This window comes from Dromaius novaehollandiae, chromosome 8 (genome assembly GCF_036370855.1).
Source record: "Dromaius novaehollandiae isolate bDroNov1 chromosome 8, bDroNov1.hap1, whole genome shotgun sequence".
NCBI classification, from domain to species: Eukaryota; Metazoa; Chordata; class Aves; order Casuariiformes; family Dromaiidae; genus Dromaius; species Dromaius novaehollandiae.
Genome location: NC_088105.1, coordinates 35734760 through 35755103, shown reverse-complemented (window position 1 = coordinate 35755103; position 20344 = coordinate 35734760). Strand labels below are relative to the sequence as shown.

The window sequence follows — 20344 nt, the reverse complement described above, 5'->3', positions numbered from 1 at the left end:
CCATCCCCGCCGGCTGCTATCTTACCTCAGGGCGGCTGTGGCTTCGCGGCGCCAGGCACAAATATGACGCATGTTCCGCCTGCCTTCTTCCCGCCATCTCCCTCCTGCGCGGGGGGCGTGGCGCGGCGCGGCGTGGCGCGGCGCGTGGCGCGCTGCTTAGGGCTTGCTTTGGCGCGAAATTCCACCCGTGGCGGTGGCCGGAGCTCGCGCCGCTGCCGTTAGTGCTGCTGCTGCTGCTGCCGCCGCCGCGCGCGGGGCCGTTGAGGGGCTGTGGTGAGTGGGGGAGGGGCGCGGCGGCCCTGCGGCCGCTCCGTGAGGGCGGCGGGGCGCCTCGGTCTCCCTTGCAGGTCGGACCCGGCGCCATGGCCCCCGCACGCTGCCCGGGAGCGGCTCTGTGAGGCAGCGCCTCGCCGGAGCCCTCCGCTGCCTCGTCTGAACCGCCCGCTGGGCGGGTGGGGGTCGCGCTTTCTTGAGCCTTGTGAGGCGTTCGCAGAGGGAAAGCTCTTCTTTAGGAGCGTTAAGTAAAACCTGAGTGTAATCGGAAGGTTTGGGACGGTCTCATCTGCCTGGTCGCTGGGAGTTGTGGGGCCTCGGCGAAAAATGGCCAGGCGGAGGCTCCAGGGGGCCGCCGGTGTGGTCAGAGCCGTTGTCCCAAACGCTGGAAGCCTTCCCTTCTTCCCCGGTCCCTCAGAGGTGTCTGGAGGCGTGGGGAAGGCTTCTGCAAGCCAACTGATGCCTGCCAGCTTCTTTGCATATCCAAAAAAAATTGGTGGCAGATCTAGAAATCTGGCAGTCCTGAGTTGTTCCCTGCTTTTATTTCTGATTAATAAGCAAAACTTTTTTTTTTTTTTTTTTTTTGCCTTTTCCTAGGAATCATGAATACCCGGCACCAGAGCAGACGTATCTATTCCTGGTATGGGAAACCCGTGAGCTCCGACAGAAAGCTGAGGACTTTGCAGTACAAGTAAATAACACTTACTTCTGATTTACTCAGGGAGCCGTAGACAACAGAGGTTACATTCTTTACCTTTCTGGCATCCTTTAGGTTAATGTGGCGGTGAGAACTAGAATAAAAAGTAGTGGTTTTGAGCAATGTCTCAGGGCCTTGTATGTATATAATAAAAACGTCTTGAATTATAAATTGTATATTATATTAGCAAATGAAAGCATTTAATTAAATCTGGGGATAAGTGTTAGCTGACTAGTGTCTTGTTAGCCAGAACTGGTTTTGTCTAACTCAAATTTGGTAGTATTTCTAATCGTGTTTTGGATAGTTGAATTCTCACGAGGTATAAGCAAGAAATTATCCTATCCAGCAAGAATGTGTGCTATTAGAAGACTTCTATATTTCTTAGTTGCTTTTCTGATAAATTTCAGATGTGTAGAGCACTTTGGATCCTTTAGCATGAAAAGGAATTACTTAAAAAAACAAAAACAAAAACAAAAAAACCCCCAAACCTAACTTTTAAATAAATGAGTCTTAAAGTTGCATGGTAACTTCTAGCTGACTTGTTACTACCTAGGTAGTAGTTAGTAACTAGTTAAAAGAATAGTTAGTTAAATACTAAATAGTTAAAAGAATATAAACCCTGTTAATCTACATGTGCATGTCACTTTCTAGGGGAATCCTTATTACATTAGAAAGAAGTCAAACAGAAGCCCGTATACAGCTTGGCGAGTTTGTTTTAGTAGCAGGGGAGAATGCAGATCAACCTTTTGTGGCACAGCTCCTGGATTTATATGAAGATGGTAAGAGTAATAAAAATTTACCTCCTCCTATCCGAGAAATCTTAAAATGTTTTAAGGATACCTACTTCATGATGACTTTTTTTACTGTTAATACTGTATTAGTTGCCTAATTTATTAAGAAAATTAAGCTTTGGTAATTGCTGCATCTATCCACATGCATCCCAAATATGAGGCTAATGGCTACTTTCAGCTAAAGCTGATAGATAAACAGAGAGCTAAAGGCATTAAATCCATATGATCTTACTTTGTCATCTATTTAAAAAAAAAAAGGGGGAGGGGTTCTTGAGGAAGGCAATATGAGCTCACACTTTATTTGGAGATTAGAGAATCTATATGGAGTAGGAGCACTGCAATTCAGGAACTTGCGTCGTATTAGATACCAGGGAATTCAGCAAGAAGGTGCAAGGCTGAAAAAAACAGGCTCATTACTTCTGTCCCTCGTAGAACTACTTGTTTACGGATGGAGGTAGATTGGAAAAATAAATCAGAAGTGACATAAAAGGCTCTGTCTGAGTCTGAATTGGAAGCAGCTCATCAAGTATGTCTGATTTCTTTGACAGCTTTTTATTATTTGTTTTGGACTATCATAATAATGTTTTGAGGGTGTTTTATTCTTTAAATTTTTCATAATATGAATACATATCACTCCACTTTATCTATTTGCTAGTTCATATTTATTGTAACATAATATTTTTTCATGCTGTAATGAAAGACATGAAACTTCCTTGGAAATAGGGTGCTGAGCTTTTCCTCTTGTCATGAATCTTTGACAAATTCGTTAAAAATGAATTAATTAAAAACTAATTAAAGGACAAACAACTTAAAATGTAGAGAGAAACCTGATATTCAGTTGTAATATGTTCCAAATGTTTCTTTTAACTCCATCCACATTGTATCTGTTTGTAATGTTTATTCAAACTTTCTTTCACTAGTGTAATAATATTACAATAGCAGAATTCCCCGATTTTTAAGCTGTGAACAAATGTGTTTCTCGTTTATCTTTAAAATAACTCTGAATTTACAAATAACTTCTTGAAATTTCTCAGTTCTTCTTTTCTGCCACTGCTTTCAGTTAGTGGGGTCTGAGTAGATTGTGTATATGCAAATAAGGAACATCCTCATTTGTGATAGTGAACTGGTCCAAAAATACAACTGGTGAATCAGCTGGTCTGTAGGTAGTTTGTGATTGAGACTCTATGTAAGTGTTACCTTAATCAGCTGCAAGTCTCATCTCAGACATGCTAATTTAGTTTTGAAAATGGAAACTGCAATCTTTTATCAGACATTTTCTTACATGTGTCCAGGGAGGATTTCTATACTTGATGGCTCAGCTCCATGCAACATTTCCCCTTTTCCCTTTCTCAGTCTCAGGGAAGGGTTAGACTTCAACTATATTGAGATTGAGTTCTGCCTAAAATGATGTTTTTGAAGATCAGTTTTTATATGTAGGCCTATCTGCTTCAAAAGTAGAGTAAGCAAATCTGAACTGTCAAACAGCAGTTTTCCATTAATGTATCTTGCCATTGATATTGGTCAGATGTTTTAGAGGAATGTCTAAGAAACTCTCTAATGAATCACTGTAGACTAGCCATTCACTAGATAAATGTGTTTTTTAACTTTTTTAACTTTTTTTTTCTGGTTAAGATTAGCCTGTGCTTCAGGATCCCCTTGGTTTTTGCTGAACTAGAATGATTAATACTGATATTTCTCTTAACTGACTGGAATTTCTCATTGTTTTTTCGTAACATAGAATTTTTGCCTCAGCATTGGCTTGTGGTTGAATATTCCATGATTTAGTTAAAAAACAAAAGGAGCTGTATGAAGTGACAACTTTTCAAATGCAGTAGTCATCCCCAGCTTGTATTACACCAGTGAATAATTCATGCTGTAGTTGAATCCTTTTATTCCAGGAGAGATGCAAGAAAAAAATTACAGCATCTTCCCAATTTAAAAAAACATAGGAATGCATAGGGAAGTTTCCCAGAACTTGCATCCGCCTTCCTGGGTGGTGTTATCCTGATGGCTGCTTCCACAAGTTACAGGAAATTAGGTTGGCACTTTCTTTACGAAATGTATGTAGTTATTTAAACATCATTTACTTGCGTGCCTATATATTAAACTTTCGAAGTCTTAGTCTCATGAAATTCCCTCCGAGTCCTGCAGCAGTAACATGCTTGGCTTAAAACAATATACTCCTTAGAACCAGCTCTGTTTTGATCAGATTTCAGTCATTTGAGTTAACTGTACGAACTGCTCGAATAATTACTGTTTTCTTAAAAAGACTTTTCTGTCCCCAGTGCACCTGAAGAACTTAGTCTGTGAAATTCCCTAGGATCAAGTGCAGCTAAAGAAGCTGCAGTGCCTTCAGCCTCCCTGTGTAAATTATTCCAAGTCAGTCCCAGTGAATGTTCTGCTGTTGAGAGGTCACACTGACTGTCCTGGATCTGTCTAGTAAGCACTAAATAATGTGGTTGTGATGTTGCCATTGGTTCACCAGAAACCTATTACTCCTTTTCACACATGCCATCAAACAGCTTTCGGGTAGTGGTATTGCTGGGTCAGTACTGGAGCTATGATGACCTTAAAATGGTACCATTTGCTTGAGCAGCAATTGGGCAGTTGAGGCCAATACTCTGCCATCTTTAAATATCACTTTTTAAAAAATATAATTACATAGCAATTGATGCAAAACTGCATACTTGCAGCTTTCACATGCTTGGTAAGTAATTTCCCATTAGTAATGAGGTGTAACATTGAATACTCAGCAAGACAGGACTATGATGATTAGAATTCCATAATATTCAGAATAGTTTTTAAATATAATTATTGTGTTGTTGGAGATGTGACTTCAGAGATCTGAGGTCAGTTCCTCGTTTTACCGTTGATTCTGTATGATGTTGAGCCAATTTATCTCTGTCCTGATTGTCTGGAAAAAGACAATAGTAATTTTCTTCATCCTGTTTTTCTGTTCTGCCTAAACTGAAAGTTCTTAGGGAAGAACACTGCCTTTTGGTATGTATATGTAAAGTGTCTAGTGAAATATTTCAGCTGAAGTTATTGAGCTTTGCTGAAATAGTGTTAACTATCTGGGATACAACAAAAACAGTTTTTAATGTTCACTGACTTTTTTTTACAGGTGCTCAGCAGAAACATGCAATTGTGCAGTGGTTTTCTCATATTACGGAGATCCCTCAGAATAAAAGGAAACTGCTTAAAAGAGAGGTTTCTCCCCAAGAAGTGTTTTTTGATCAAGTTCCTGGATATGACACTGACATAGCTGTGGAGACCATTATTAAAAGTGTCATGGTATGTACTGCAGCCCATCTGTACATGAAGGAAAGAAAGAAACTCAGAAAAAATCCTGAAAAGTGTAACAGAACAGTACAGCTATTTTATTCCCTCCCAAACCGAATGTATGATGTGTATTTGACTATTAATGCAGTTGTATAGGATAGCAGGAAATTGTTAATATTCCTCCATCTCAAAATGACTTTGGTTGTTGTCAGACAGCTCTAAAACTTAGGGGATTGCATGGAGGGAAGTGATGGGAGTCCTGTAATGCAGTAAACTTATGCTAGTCTAAATACAGTTTGAAGACATTGCCCTCTATAATGAAGGATTACAAGAGATGCAGCAATAAGTTATGTGAATAGAAAAATATTTGAATGCTAACTTAACAGAAAATGCTAAGGCATGTGTTTTTTGATATTTTCTCCTTTTACAGGTAATACCATTACGTCTGGGGGAAGCACTACCTCCTATATTAAATAAGGAACAAATTTTCTATGTAAAACAGTCTTGGGATGGGAAATGCTTTAAACCTTTATCCCCTGACACATTCTCTAAGCTGAAAGAAACTAACAAGAAAACAGGTGGTAGCCCAAACTCTTTGACAAAATCCCCGCTGAATCCTTTGGACATCATTTCCTCCCTGAAAAAAGAGACCGAGAGAGTTGTGCGGAGTGTGATGAAAAAGAAAAATGTTGAGATGGAAATAGAATCAAAACATTCTGCCTCCAAATCCTCCCTGTCTAAGGAGAGACATTCACAAAGAGTAGCTAATGGCATGAAAATCCCAACAGCAAGGAAGAAGTTACAGTTAAACAGTATGTATATGTATACCTGTATAGTCTTGAATATATATTTGTGTATGTTTTGTGTCTCTTCAGTTTGGGTAGTTCAAACACAGGTATAACTCAACATCAGTATTTTAACTACCTATTTTATCTAACTACCTATTTTATTCAGGCTTTGGAGTTAGCCTGTGCCTTTTGCAAGCATCAGTTGTCTTGCATGTCTGCTGTTTCAAGCAGCTGTATTGCTTACATTCTGTTGCTATTGCAAATGTTTTGTTTGCAACAGATAAGTCTAAAGTAAAGTTCTTGTTTGCTGAAATGCTACCAGTCAGCCTAATTTGACCTCAGAAGGTCTGATTTTCTTTCTTTAATCTTGTGACTAAATACATGCTAGAATGTTTACATTGGGCTTGGCTGGATAAGAGCATTTGGCCGTATGTGTACAATCAGTAACACACCACGCGTTCAAACTGGTGCTTGGATAGAGTTGTAAGTGATGGAAGGAGATAAACTGAAAAATCAATCCCTGTGTTACTACCTCAGCTTTTTAGAGGAAATGCATGCCTTTCAGTGGTTCAGTTCTTTGTCCGTGTAGTTTAATACGGTCATCTTTCTAAGTTTGTAAATTTAAATGACAACCACTGAGCCAGTCATACCATGTCATCTAATAGTTAACCAAACCAGACATGTTAAAGCCTGACAAAAGGTCATTTTGCTCTTGATTCCTAGGTCCCACAAAATCTCCCAAAGGCAAACTCTCAGGAAGCAATGTTTTAGAACTTCTGGATGATGACTGTGATGCAATGTCAGAACCATCAGCTACTAAACGAAAAGTGAAATTCACTGCAATTTTAGGCTCACCACCAAAAATGTCTTGTAGCAAAGATGAGCCAAAGTCAATGCTTGATAGTGCAGAGCACGAGCAGACACTTGGTGATACAATACGAATATCCCCCTATAGTAAGGGGGACTCCAGCAACGAAGAAAAGAATCTTCATATGCAAGAAGTCACTATATGGTAAGGAATAGCATTGTGATAATTTTTGTAAGGGATTTCTATTTGTATGTAGTTCTCTTAGAGCACATTTATGAAAGAGCTTTCCAAAATTAAATGGGTAAAGTCTCTGTGCTTACCAAATTGCTTTCTCTGTTGAGATCATAGAGAGGAAGGGGGATAGCTTAAACAGGTACACTGTGGTGAAGCTCTAGAAAGCATGTTACTTGGGGATGACTGAATGATGAGGGGACATCACAAGAGAAGCTGACTTTAGAGATGGACAGAAGCAGCCTGCAGTTCTCTGAACAGAGAGAAGAGGTTGAGATGAGAATGATAGGATGATATGAAAGGGAATTAAAGACACTGATTATCATGGTTTGCACTCTTATCAGCATGGATAAAAATCTCCATTTCCATGCAGCCATAAAAATTGGGCCTGAAGACTGAGAGGCCTTTTCTCCATCTTTACAAGTGTGATGCAAAGGGGAAATACAAGTAGCTTTTTGTTCTTTCTTTACAGTTTAATTGGACGTCAGAAACTAGGTAGTCAGAGCCCTGCAGTGACCCCGCGTTCTCACAGAAAATGTGCACAGAAGACAAGCGCTCGCATTGCAGAGCAAGTCAGGTAACCTTTGCTTCTGTGACATCTCATTCAGATTGCTAGTGATAGCTTGAAGACTTGGGAGTTTGTCTGGCTTAATGTTGAAATGCAAATGGCCCCAGAAGCACAGCTTAATTGTACTATGAGTGAAAAATGTCTCATACTCAGAAACATAAAGCTGCCTCAAGGTGTTCATCAGGAAACTTACTTCCTTTTAAGCAGTTGCTTTGAATAGCTGTGGACAAGTAACAGCTTGAGTGGAAAATATGTTGGCCTGTTGATTATGGTAACTATAGAAAAAGCTGAAAACATATCAGATGATAATCTGTGGTGAGTAGAATTGTATGTAGCTTTAAAAAACTTACTGCCATTTCTGCTACTCATAGCTTATTAAATACACTGGAATCAGACAAGGAAGAGGACTTTCTGGCTAGCTCAGGCAGCTCTTACTCTAGTAGTGAAGAAGAAGAGAATGAAGTGCTCTGTACTCCAAAGAGGAATTCTAGATCAAGCAGAATATTCAGCACCCCAAAATCTTCAAGGAAGTCTTCAGTTCACGCTCCTGCCAAGACTCCAAAGAAAACCGTAAGGTTCCTTGTAGCTGTTGACATTTAAAAGAGCTGTTTTTATTGTTTCTAAGCCAATTATTTGAATGCTTGGTGCATGTGTACCAAAGTTAAGTATTGAAACCCTTCAGCTTTTAATGAAAGATTAGGTTGGTTCGTATGATCTTCTGTATGAGAATTGAGTAGGTTGTGTGAACCACGTGTGTGTTGTGAATGAGTGTTGATCAAAAGACTCCAGCCTGAGGAGGGAAAATGTTGAATTGGGCTGGAACTGAACAGTGACTGATGGATGTGCAGTTTATCCTGTTCTGTGGCTATAAAGCTTTGGCTTGCTGGAGGAGGGCAGCAAAAGATTTGCTAGGAATTAGTAGAATCAGTATACGTTCTGAAACGGTAGCTCTCAAGCCGTGGATTCAGGATGGGCGCTGGTGATGCGTAAAGAAGTTTTGAGTGAAACACTGGGGAGCTTTGATAAGGGAAGAGTCCCTGCTGGATTTTTTTTAAGTGACCTGGGGAAACACTCTGAGAGTTTACAGTTATTAAAACTGAAGCACCAGAACTAGAAGAGTGTGCAGTTCTAGTCCTCTCATGTCAAAAAGAGTATGTTTGCACTCGTTCAGAGCAAGGCAGGAGAGATGATCAAATAAATGGATTTGACTTTATATGGGAAACAATTGAGCAGTATATGACTGGTGAACCTGAAAACAAGGCAATATGTGAGGAGAGATAGTAAGTCTATATTGGGAGGCAGGAGAGGTGACGAGAAACTGACCATTTACTTTCTCTCCTGGTATAAACTACAGGCTCTCAAATATACCTAGTAGGAATTGAGATCAAAACAAAAAGAGTAGTTAAGCAACTATTCAGTGAGTAGTTAGATCTGTGCAGCTCTTGACCAAGGGATATTGTGGCTGCAGGAAGCTTACACGAGAGTCTGGGAGTAAGCACCCAAGAATGCTTATTTAGTAAGCCTCAATGGATCAAACTGCATCAGTTTTTCATGAAATTCTCGGAGCTGAAAATAGTTGAAAATGGGAATAGTATGTTCTTGCTGTTGTCTAAGCATCTATTTATGGCCAAAGTTTTTACTTTTATTGTAAACTGCACACCGAGACACATCAGTTTTCCTTTATTCTGTGCAGCCTTTACTCAATCCAGTCTACCTATATAACAGACAGTCACGAGACCAGCTTTGCACCTGGCAGTAGAACCCTCCTGACTTGCAGGCTTGCCAATGCCAATGTGCAGGTGATTACCAACAGAAAAGGGATGGTCTACAGGGTTCATTGCCACACCAAAGATGCACGGCCAGCAGTTTCTCATAGTGCCATGGCCACTCTTGTAGGCAGGATACTAGGCTAGATGGATCTTTGGCCTGACTCATTAGGAGTGTTTTTATGACCATAGCCAAGTACATATTGTCGATGGCTAATCTTTTTCTGTGTTTATGAAATGTCTAGCACAGAAATCCCAGCATAACTAGAACTCCTAAGCACAACAGGAAGGAATAATTAAGGTATTGTATTCACTTTTTTGTTTGGACAAATTCACATAGATCAGTTTAGTCACTTGCTGGTTTTTAAGAACTGGATTGCTCTGTAAGACAGCACTTCAGAAGAACACAATTTTTAAATTCTTCCATCAGTTAAAAGGTGGGGTTGTCTGTGTCACCATTCCCCTCCCAATTTCTTTCTCCCCTTAAGGAAGAAAAAACTATAAAGCTTGTTTGCTAGTTATGCTGTGTGAAGACTATTTCTCTTTTCATCTAGTACTCTGGCCTTCTCAGGTAGTCTTTGTGCATAAATAATGCTTTAGAATATTGTATGGATGATCAAACTCCAGTAGAAATTCATGTATATAGAAAATCTGTTTGAGATTTTTAATTTTTCTTTGCAGCCTTTACTAGGAACACCCAAGACACCCCGGAATGCAACTCCTGAAATTCCCAAACGCATCCATGCAGCACAGAAACCAGCCAGCATACTAGAAGAAGCCAGATTAAGGTAATGTGTAGTTGGCTGAAGGGAGGAAATCATCTTTTTGCTTCAGGTACACAGAGCACTAGACTATGCTGAAAGAGAAATGTTGTCTTTACTATATTGAATAAATTTGGTAAAAGTTCATGGTGTTTTGATATCAGAAGATCACTTAGGAATTTACAGTACAATGTTAGACTTACAAATACTAGTAATATTTATAATACTACTTCTAGGATTTCAGATTATTGTAACCAGTCCCTGCTAAGTTCTGTAGAACTACGTATCTGTTTGTTTTTATTCTGTGCAACATCAGAAAAACAAGAATTCTCTTCTATTAGCTTTAGATTATAAAGATACACTGCCTGGCTCCTCTTGGTGGGTGAGAAAGCTTCACAGGTTATGTAAGAGAGATCTGAAAACCTTTGCATAACTGTGAAAGGGGGAGGTCTGGCTGTTTGTTTTGTCTCAGTAGGCCCTCCAAGCAGAACTGTGAAACTGCACCTCTTGGAGCTCCTGTCTCCATTTTTTTTTTAATTAATTTTTTTTTTTAATCAAAAGGCTGCACGTTTCTGCTGTCCCAGAATCTCTGCCTTGTCGTGAAGAAGAATTTCAGGATATCTATAACTTTGTGGAAAGCAAACTTATTGACGGTACAGGAGGGTGAGTTTGAGTTAGTTATTTTCATTTAGTTGAAATAAGATTCCTAGTTGAATTTTACTGATATTTTTTTCTCCCCAGAAAGGGTTATGCATAGAAATAACGTGGTCTCCTTTCTTGTACAGGTTCGAGTTAAAGACTGAAACACGTAGTCAGTTTTAGATGTCTGGGGAAAGGTGTGGGGTTTTCTGTTTGTTTCAAGGTAAATTAGCATTTAGAAGGTATTTTAGATTTATTACTTCAGTAATAATAGAAATCTTGATGGTCTTCCAATATGTTGCATGTTCAATTTGGAAATAAAGTAATTGAAATACAGGGAATTGCCGGAAGTCACATAGGGGAGTAGTATTCAAGGGTGGCCTCGGAGCCCAGGAATTCCAACTCCTTGATCTTAGCTTGCTCACATTGATAAAGTATCTTCTTTTGTAGGTGCATGTACATTTCTGGAGTTCCTGGAACAGGTAAAACTGCAACTGTTCATGAAGTAATTCGCTGTCTGCAGCAAGCTGCAGAAAATGATGAGCTACCATCCTTCCAGTTCATAGAGATCAATGGCATGAAGCTGACTGACCCTCACCAAGCTTATGTGCAGATGCTAGAGGTGAGCAAAGCCTCTTCAGTGGCTCTCTTTGTTTTCCCTTCTCTTGTGCACATATACACTTAGCAAGTTGCTGAGATGACAGTTCTGGAAGTTACTGTAGCAGTAGAATAATTACTGGAGAGGCTAAGAGGTTAATCAGTCTGTCATCACATAGCCCCTCTTTAGCAGGATTGCTATCGCTGTGAATAATACTGTATTTCAAATCCACGTGACAAACTAGTCTGCAGTATCTCATCCGGGACTGCTGATAGTGCTAGTGTTTATATGGGTGTGATTTAACCTTCCGAGAACTGCATTAAGATCATCCAGTAGTCTTCAGACAGTAATTGCTCAAGACCTATGTCAGTCTAGGCTGACTTTAAGCCAGTGACCTAGAACTGAAATTATGTATTTCCTGAAACATCTGGTCCCTTTTCTTACATGCTTTTGTCCCATTTATTTAAGTTTGATATCTTCTATTTGAGTTGGAAGTGATGTATATATTATTCAAATGTCTCAAGAGTCATATTTGGGGGTTAAATATGCATATTTGCATCTGTCCCTCAAAGCAGCATAGACAGTGCTATGTGAGGGATGTGCTGTAGCCAGGTCACTGTGTTTCTTTAGCACAGCGAAAAGCTCCATGAGAACAATTACCTCATTTCATGGTAATGGTATTTTAACACTCCTTGTTCCTATCCTGTCCAGCATAAATGCATTACATATTTGTAAATTTGTAAAATTAATCAAGAATAAGTCTTTGGAAGTAAAATCTGTTGTCTCCAAGGGCCTCGGCACTTTAAGCTAGCCCAGTTAAGTATTCTTTATGGGAGCATGTTGTCAAATAAACCAGTTGTTTCTGTTTCTTCTCCCTCTGCTGTTGTTTAAGCATTCTACATAGGCTGCTTCTACATTTCTGATTGCTTTGTCTCTCTTGCTGTGCATTAATTTTCCACTTTAGTTTACTACGTCTTCTTGTATAACTCTGAAGCAATATCTGGAGTGTACTGCAGCTACCTCACTGTCTTTGGGAAGTTTATAAAGAAGAGAACAGCCGCAGGAAGGCCTGGACAGATGAATAGACAGATACGATGAATGACAGATACCTGTTTACAAAAAGTGTGCCAGTTCTACTGCAAGAAACTGAATTCTGTGGCATATTGGATGCCCAGTTCCAGAGCTGTAAAATCAGGATCTCTGGAAATTGCTTTACGTGACTGATTCAGGCTGTCCTTGAATTGGAAACTATAGATTATACATTATTGTCCTGCTCAAACTCTATGAAATTGGGGATCAGTTCTTAAAAAGAGAAGATGAGATTCTGGAGAACAAATACAATCTTCAAATGCAATCTGCATTTTATTTTAAGGCTTCAGTCTGAACTTGGCTGAACAATTGATTCAGCATATATACTGTAATTTTAAAATTTCATGCTCTAAATTCTGTATGGCTTTGGGGCATACAGAAACAGTTGCTACCACCACCATCACCATGGAAGAGAAACGAGGTGCTTGGTGCTGAGTATTATAGAGAAGTTCAAACAGAGTAAGAACTAAACTTCCACAGTTGTGGTGCATTAACCTGCAGCATTGCTTAATTCTTGTCCAGTTACTGACAGGTCAGAAGGTGACAGCAACCCATGCTGCTGCGCTGTTGGCCAAACTGTTCTCTACCCGTGGACCAAAGAGGAAGACCACAGTGCTGATAGTGGATGAGGTGAGACAAAGAACTCTTCATTCTCTTTTTCCCAAATATTTTTTGGATAATGGAAAAGGACAAAACGTACTTAAATGGTTTATGCTTAGAGTATATCATGTATGCTCTAACAGGAGTAGACGTAGGAGAGAAGACACACAAATAGCTGCTCTTGGCCTTATTAGTAAACTGAATGTAAATAGTCAAGTATCCTATTGCCATATTTTTCTGTGTGTTGGTTTTCAGATGGGTTTCATATTTTGTTTTAGCTCAGTCCATGGAATGAGTTATTCTGTAAAGTGCTAAATACCATAGAATTCAGCTGTCTAGAGCCTGTATTTTGTCTGGAAGCTGCTGCTCTTTCTGTGAGAAAATTCACAATGAAATACGCCATATCCTACCTTTGAAACTCTTTGAATGCACTGCATTCCGTGATTGAAAAACGCACATTTATTTTGTGCTGTGAGCTGATTCAGGTCCTCATATAGATGGTCTTTTGATTCTGATAGACGCAGTATTAATATTAGAATAGTATTTAAACTGCAGATTAATATTGCTGTGAACACTGTTCAAACATCTAGTTTTCCAAAAGAGATTAGTGCCTTAATTCAGAAAAGGCAGCACTGTTAATAAATGAATAAAGGGGAGACAGAGGCAGCCTTTCCAGGATCACTTGAGAAGTCTTTTGTGGCAGAGCTTGCTCTGTTGAGCTCTGATAGAGTATTGTAAATGCAAAGTCATCATTTTTCAGGCAACTTCTTCTCTTTCTCTCTCCTCAGCTTGATCTTCTGTGGACCCGAAAGCAGAATGTGATGTACAATTTATTTGACTGGCCAACTCAAAAGCACTCAAAGTTGATCATCTTGGCCATTGCTAACACCATGGACTTGCCAGAGAGAATAATGATGAACAGAGTAGCTAGCAGGCTGGTATGTCCTAGCAGTTATGTTGTTATGCTAGGAAACGAGGATAGATTAAATACTGTGTGCTGTCAGAGGTAATCCAGGAGAAAGGAAGAATGGGTTACAGTAGATGTTAAGCAATGCTTTTACAGTTCCCTCTCCTCTCCAGAGGGTGGACGTTGAACATATAAATCTTAGGAAAACAGGTGTAGGAGCCAGCTAGCTAATTAGATGTTATGCTGTGGAAGAACACTCAGTTCTTATAAGAATGAATTAACAAAAAAGATACAGATGCCTTTTTAAACATATTAGGACTTGGATAATCAAATGCTGTGCCTTGTGGTTAAGCTGCTTACTCCAGAGTTCAGAGAAATTCCCTTGTGACTTCTTCCTTCCTTCCAGGCATGTGGTTACTGCTCTGTCCGCCATCACCACGTGGTAGATTATTTTCTTTGTGTTGGATACCTTTGGACAGAAAGTTAGATGCACTCTGAACCTGTGTTTAATACCTTTTCCTAGGTTATCACTTCAACACTGCTCTGAGAAGTGATTTGCAAAAATGGTACTATGTGCCTCCATCCTTATGTGACTTAAATAGCTAAACAGTAATTGAGTCAATTGCTTTCCCCCACTTGCTAAACCTGCAGAGCAGCTGATGATCTGGGACTCCAGGCACTTGCTTTTTGGCCCATAAGAGAGAGGTGCTGAGGAGTGCAAAGCTTGGGCTTTCTGTAGAATATGAAAGGCAGTGTGCCACTCATTTATAACAGAGGTCATAATTTGGTATTCTTATCTGAAATCAGTTTTTATTAGCCTGAGCCAGAAGAGGATTTTTAATTTGTGGCTGCTTGCTAACTTTGCAGGCCACCATGTGAAGTTGGTGGTAGGACTATATACATATATACAGATCTGCTAAAGGAGAGATTAATGTTTTTCGTGTATGTTCTGCTCTGTGACCGTAGTTAAAAACGGGCTTAAACAGTTGCAATCAGAAGATTCTCATATTGGGTGGTTTTGATTTGTTTATAAGTTCTGTAAGAGAAATTTGAATTCTAATGGCAGCAGCTCTTGCTCCTCAGGCCTTTCAGTGGGGTGATCCAGCTGCTGGCCCTCAGTCTCAGTTGCATTTATGGAGGTGCATATTTATTTTGCAAGTATGAAGTAGAAGAATTGATTAATTGATAGTAATTGATATCACTTGGAGGGGAAGGATGTGAATGAGGGTCTGCTCCTACCACAGAAATGAAAACTGCTAACTATACAAGCTGTGCTTGAGCAGTTGAGAGTTTCCAGGTGGATATAAGAGAAGTGTAGCTTCAGAATCAATTAATTGGAAAGAACGTTTTCTTTAACGGAAATTTAAATATACCCTTTTGAGTATGGAATTCCACAGCATCAGTAAAACCATAGCATGCGTTAGAAGCACTACAAACACTTCTCACTGTTTCGTATTGTTTACTGCAGGGCCTCACCAGAATGTCCTTTCAGCCCTACACCTACAAACAGTTACAGCAAATTATTTCATCCAGACTGAGCAACTTGAAGGCATTTGAAGAGGATGCAATTCAGCTAGTTTCCAGAAAGGTAAGCACAGTCCAGATGTGTGTCTTCTGTGTTGCATTAAGTAAAGAACATGGCAGAGGGAAGAGGGGCACCTTGTAATGGAAGTCAGACTTACTTCTATGTTTACATGTTCTGTGTTGGAGACAAAGCAGGGCATTAGTAGTGGATCATGCACTATGTTTTCTGTAAGATACGCAGGACATTTTTGCAGGACACATTCCTAAGCAGTGTCCTTGCATTTTCCACCTGCTTTGAAAAGGCAGCAGTATATTCCAGGAGCCGGAGGCATGACAACAGGGTCATGATAATGCATAATGGTGTTGGCTTTCTCCACTGTTTGGCATAATCTGAATCACTGGATCATCTTGACAAAAATTAGTATGCCAGTGGTAATGGAAATAGCCATATTCATTTTCTCAAGGTGTTACGGTCTTAGCACAGTAAGTGGTACCTGTTCTGATTCCAATCTATATGTGCTTTTGGATAGGGTGTTTATACTTTCTATTGTACAAAGTAAAATAAATAATGCATTAGGAATCAGTAGTTTCTCAAATTAAGATGGATGCATTGTTTAATGTCTCATGTTAGCAATTATACATGAAAACAAAGAGAATCTATTAAAAGATATGCTAGAACATCTACAAATGAGTATACTCTTAAAAATTTTCTGCTGAATGTAATTGTATACATTTATATACATAAATTGCATAATGTTCACATAGTTATGTCAAAATATAAGCATTTGTTATGAAGTAACCATTCTTTTGTAAGAATAATAATGATGGTTTTGCAGACTGACTGAATAATCTGTAATGTTCTACTATGATTTTTCTTCAAATATCTATGATCACAATGACTTGTGATCAGATTTTCTAAAGGGTTTCTCATTCTTGGCTCTAGCTGGGTCACAGGGCTTCCAACTGTCACAAGCATCTACAGGGAAAACTAGGTCGATACTATATCTAGTGAACATTCATAGTTTTATTAAAAATGTAAGCCACAGGTGGAGTTCTCAGAAGTACTTAAGTTTCAGGTATGTTGGACACCTAAAAATTTTCAGGCACTTGTAATGTAAATTCACCATCTCAGATGTCTGTTTAAGAGCTATTTAAAAGAATTTGTCGTCCCTTAAAATCAATATTCCATTACATACATGCATGGGAAAAACTCAGCTTGACTTTTTGCATGAATATGGATGGAGGGTATGGTCTGTTGATAAAAAAAAAAAAAAAATTTTTTAAAAACTTTTGGTATTGAACTGAATCTGCTGTCCTTGAATTTCCTGGTATTTTTAGCTTTTACTTCTAGAAAAAAGATCAGAGTCTTGAATTTGTAATGACTGGATCTGTAGGGGGGTGTTTTGGTTTTATTTTTTGGTCAGCAAAATTGTCACTTTACAATGTGGGATATTAGAAGTGTAGTCCATGGTGGAATTACTCTCCTGGTTTTTTTTCTTTTTTTTTTTTTCTTCTATCAATTCTAGCTAAATTCTTTATTCAACTAGTAGGAAATGTTGCTAAATACCTGCGATGTTTACTTTCAGGTAGCAGCATTGTCTGGTGATGCAAGACGTTGCCTTGATATCTGCAGAAGGGCCACTGAGATTTGTGAATTTACTAGCCAGAAGAATACCTCTGGAATAGTCGGAATGGCCCACATAACAGAAGCCGTAGATGAAATGTTTTCATCCCCATATATAAATGCAATCAGGTAAAAACACTTTTCAGAGGTGTTTCTTCCCTTTGCATCTTGTTCACTGTGCCATTTTCCAAAAATCTTCAGTCTGTCCTCACCTCCTCCCTTTAGGAGTGTATGTGATACTTAATGCTTTGTTGAAATATCACACAAAACAAGCCTCAACACAGCTAGGAGAGAGAAATACAAAATAGGAATTTATAAAGATAGAGGAAAGACATAGAAATGACTTGTTTAAATTTTTACAGGATGTTGTTAGTACTTTACCTCAGAGCAGGTTTTTGAAATTTCCTGATTGCCCCTGTTTACTGTGTGTTGATTTACACTGAACTGCAGTTTCCAAGTATATATGTTTGAATTCCTTCCAGATGGAACTTAATCTGGAAGATGTGCTTCAGGAGCTCACAGTTGCACTCACTACTGGTCATTCAGCATACTGGGCCAGACTAGAGTTAAACTGAAGGAAAAGCCCCAGAAACCTGTGTAGCAAAGGCATTGGGTGCTCAGAGTCGACTTGTTCTGTGCTACAGATCTGCTCATATTATGCAACTCTCCTTGCTCATGTTGATGCAGCCACAGACCCCTGAGCAGAATGTAATAGAATACTCTAACACACTGCAGAACATGTACTGTGTTCTGTATGGCTTCTGCCATTCACAGCCTGAGTTCGTAATTATTAAAGGAACTACAGGCTTGTTCCCCCAGCCTAACACATGCATGATATTATTGCCTCCTTCAATCCTTTAATTCATGAGGATTTACCATATTAAAATTTGTCTTATGCAACTTGTAGTATGAGTGCTTGAAAGAAATGGGGATCCACACAATGACCAAACTTCGCAGAATGCTTTACCTGCTGTGTTAAGCCTTCAATTATGTGTGGAATGAAATGTCATGTTCAGATACAGTGAAACAGGTGGAGTGGAGAGGTGGAGTGATATGCAGTGTATTGTAGTGCAGGAGATAAAGGCTGTAATATACTGGCTAGTTGAGATACATAAGGAAAGTCTTGCAGGTTTTTTTTTTTTTTTAATTTCTCTCTCATGTAGAAGAATATCCTGCATTTCAGTGTGTGCTTCCCAAGCAATATTGCTTCCCTTCCAAACTTTTTTCTAAGAATTCACAAATTCTTGACTTGGTAGACTGATTTTTGTTTGTTTTTTCTTTTGATATTCAGGAGTGCCTCACTGCATGAACAAATCTTTCTGAAAGCAATTTTAGCTGAATTTCGCAGGGCAGGTGTTGAAGAAGCAACAGTGCAACAGGTATGTTAGTGTTCCACAGTACTTCAAAAAAACCAAAAAACCAAAAAAACCCACCTTTGTCATTTCAAAACAATTATCAGGCAAAAGTGCAAACATTTCAGTTTTTTAATTCTTATGATTTGATCTAAGGTAATATGATAAGGTAAACTGTGACGTGGCTGTCCAGGCCAGATGTAAAGCCTAACTGATGCCACCACCTGTTCCTGCATGAGACTGAATGCTTAGAATTGGAAGCACCTGCTGTTGTATTAATGCTGCCAGTGTTCCAGATCACAAAATGAATTTTTTGGCCTGCACCTGAAAATGTTGCATCCCTCCACATAACTTGTTTCATAACAGAAGAAATAAGAGGTAGCCTGGGAATATTAGGTGACATGGTTCAGGTAGGAAGCTTGAAAGTTACTCCCAACTTCTGTTTTGCTGTCTTTCTCAGCAGAGGTAGATATATCACTAATAGCTTTTTTTTTTTTTTTTTTTTTTTTTTTTTTTTTTTTTTTTTGGTAGACTTGTTAAATACCCATCACCAGTATGTAGACTCGTTAGTCCCTGCATGGAATCCGCTTTGTGGATTCCATAGTACAGAAGCTAACTGTTAATATTTACCTACTAAAAATGTTTAGGACTATAACTTGCTAGTTTTCACTGTTTCTGTAAGTTTGTTAGTAAGCATTCTAGTCATGTTTTCTGTTATTATTAGTTCCTGAACATCTATACCAGTTTGATTGCATAGATATGCTGGGTGACCAGTGCTTAAACATCAAGGATTATTTTGTTAAACTTCTAGGTTACATTTTTTTTCCTTAAAGAATGTAGCTTTCCTCTGACACCATAAGGGGTTTCTTTCCAGAGATTTAGAAAAGCAGAAGACCATGTTTGATTTGTATTGGATTTACTAGTCTGCATGATTTGTGACAAGTGCTTTCTTCTGTGCTTAAAGATGGATTATGTGCCTTTTTTAGCTGTGATCTTCCCTGTTTCTAGTTAGCATGACTCGTGCTAACTTGTCACTGGGCCTGGCTATCATTTCAGAGTGGATTAATATGTAGTTTTATGCCAGCTCTTGATATGCTGCATTGGCTTTGTTCCACGCAGTTCAGGGGAGAGGAGGTGTAGTAACAGATAGATGTAGTTAAAAAAAAAATTGCAGACAACCTAGTTTGCTGATTGTTTTGCTTTCTTTGATTGTATGGCAAAGGGAACTTTAGCGAGGAATTATTATTTCATTGACAAAGTCCTAATATTCTGTGTTGAAAGAGCAGCATCCGTGCTATTCATCTGAAGGGACTGTAACTAGTTTTTCTTCCCTTCCCACAGGAGGAGGGAAGGAAGCTTCCATTTTTCACATTAACCCACTGCATTGTAGCAGGAGGTAAACCTGAGTTACATCTTTTCTTCTTTCTTCTTTTCTCCCCCTAGGTCTATCATCAACATGTAGCGTTGTGTAGAATTGAAGGCATGCAGAGTCCTACAGTATCGGAAATTATGGCAGTTTGCTCAAGGCTTGGTGCCTGCAGGCTCTTGCTGTTGGAATCCAGTACTAAGTATCTTCACATGCGGGTACGACTAAATATCAGCCAGGACGATGTCATGTATGCACTCAAGGAATAATAAGGCAATAATAGATATTTTATGTTTATATGTGTATAAATATTTTAATATTGTCTATTTTAAAATTTTTTTTAGAAATGATGAAATGGAAATAGTGGAATGTTGTATTTTTCTGAAATATTGTGTTTAAATATTTGATGTAGCAAAGCACTTTTTGTATAATAAAGAACTTGCTTCAGGGCATTTTAAATACTTCAAATCAAACTTTTTAAAAAATATTTCTAGGTGCTGGTAACAGGTCTTTCAACATGAGATGTGTGAACTGAAGTTGCTTGCATTAGTGCTAATTAGTAGTAGAGATCTTTGTTAAGACTAGCAATGTCTTTGTGGCATTGCACTTTATGTAGCTTTCTCTTGTTGACTTTTGTTGAATATAAAAGATGTGATTAAAACTTGCTTAAACCTCCATTA

The 20344-nt window shown here is 38.9% G+C and overlaps 1 protein-coding gene across 2 annotated transcripts; it reads left to right on the top strand.

Moving 5' to 3' along the window:
* Positions 1-140: 140 nt before the first annotated feature.
* On the top strand, positions 141-20329 carry ORC1 (origin recognition complex subunit 1). 2 transcript variants are annotated; one of them, XM_026105560.2, is made up of 17 exons: positions 141-273; positions 871-964; positions 1622-1749; positions 4886-5055; positions 5474-5855; positions 6555-6843; positions 7343-7447; positions 7810-8008; positions 9886-9992; positions 10527-10628; positions 11055-11226; positions 12814-12921; positions 13680-13829; positions 15267-15386; positions 16909-17075; positions 18238-18325; positions 19742-20329. In XM_026105560.2, the coding sequence occupies exons 2-17, from the start codon at positions 876-878 to the stop codon at positions 19931-19933; spliced, it is 2568 nt and encodes an 855-aa protein (XP_025961345.2). In that variant the 5' UTR covers positions 141-273; positions 871-875; the 3' UTR covers positions 19934-20329. The 2 variants fall into 2 exon arrangements, with proteins under 2 accessions (XP_025961345.2, XP_064372281.1); XM_064516211.1 differs by lacking the exons at positions 141-273; positions 871-964; positions 1622-1749 and adding an exon at positions 4098-4200.
* Positions 20330-20344: the final 15 nt, after the last annotated feature.

What these genes read in the sequence shown, in the direction of transcription:
- ORC1 (XM_026105560.2), top strand. Translation starts at nt 876, where the DNA reads ATGAATACCCGGCACCAGAGCAGACGTATCTATTCCTGGTATGGGAAA. An exon ending in CCATTATTAAAAGTGTCATG is followed by an intron (nt 5,056 to 5,473) that starts GTATGTACTGCA and finishes CTCCTTTTACAG; the next exon opens with GTAATACCATTACGTCTGGG. An exon ending in CTAGAAGAAGCCAGATTAAG is followed by an intron (nt 9,993 to 10,526) that starts GTAATGTGTAGT and finishes TTTAATCAAAAG; the next exon opens with GCTGCACGTTTCTGCTGTCC.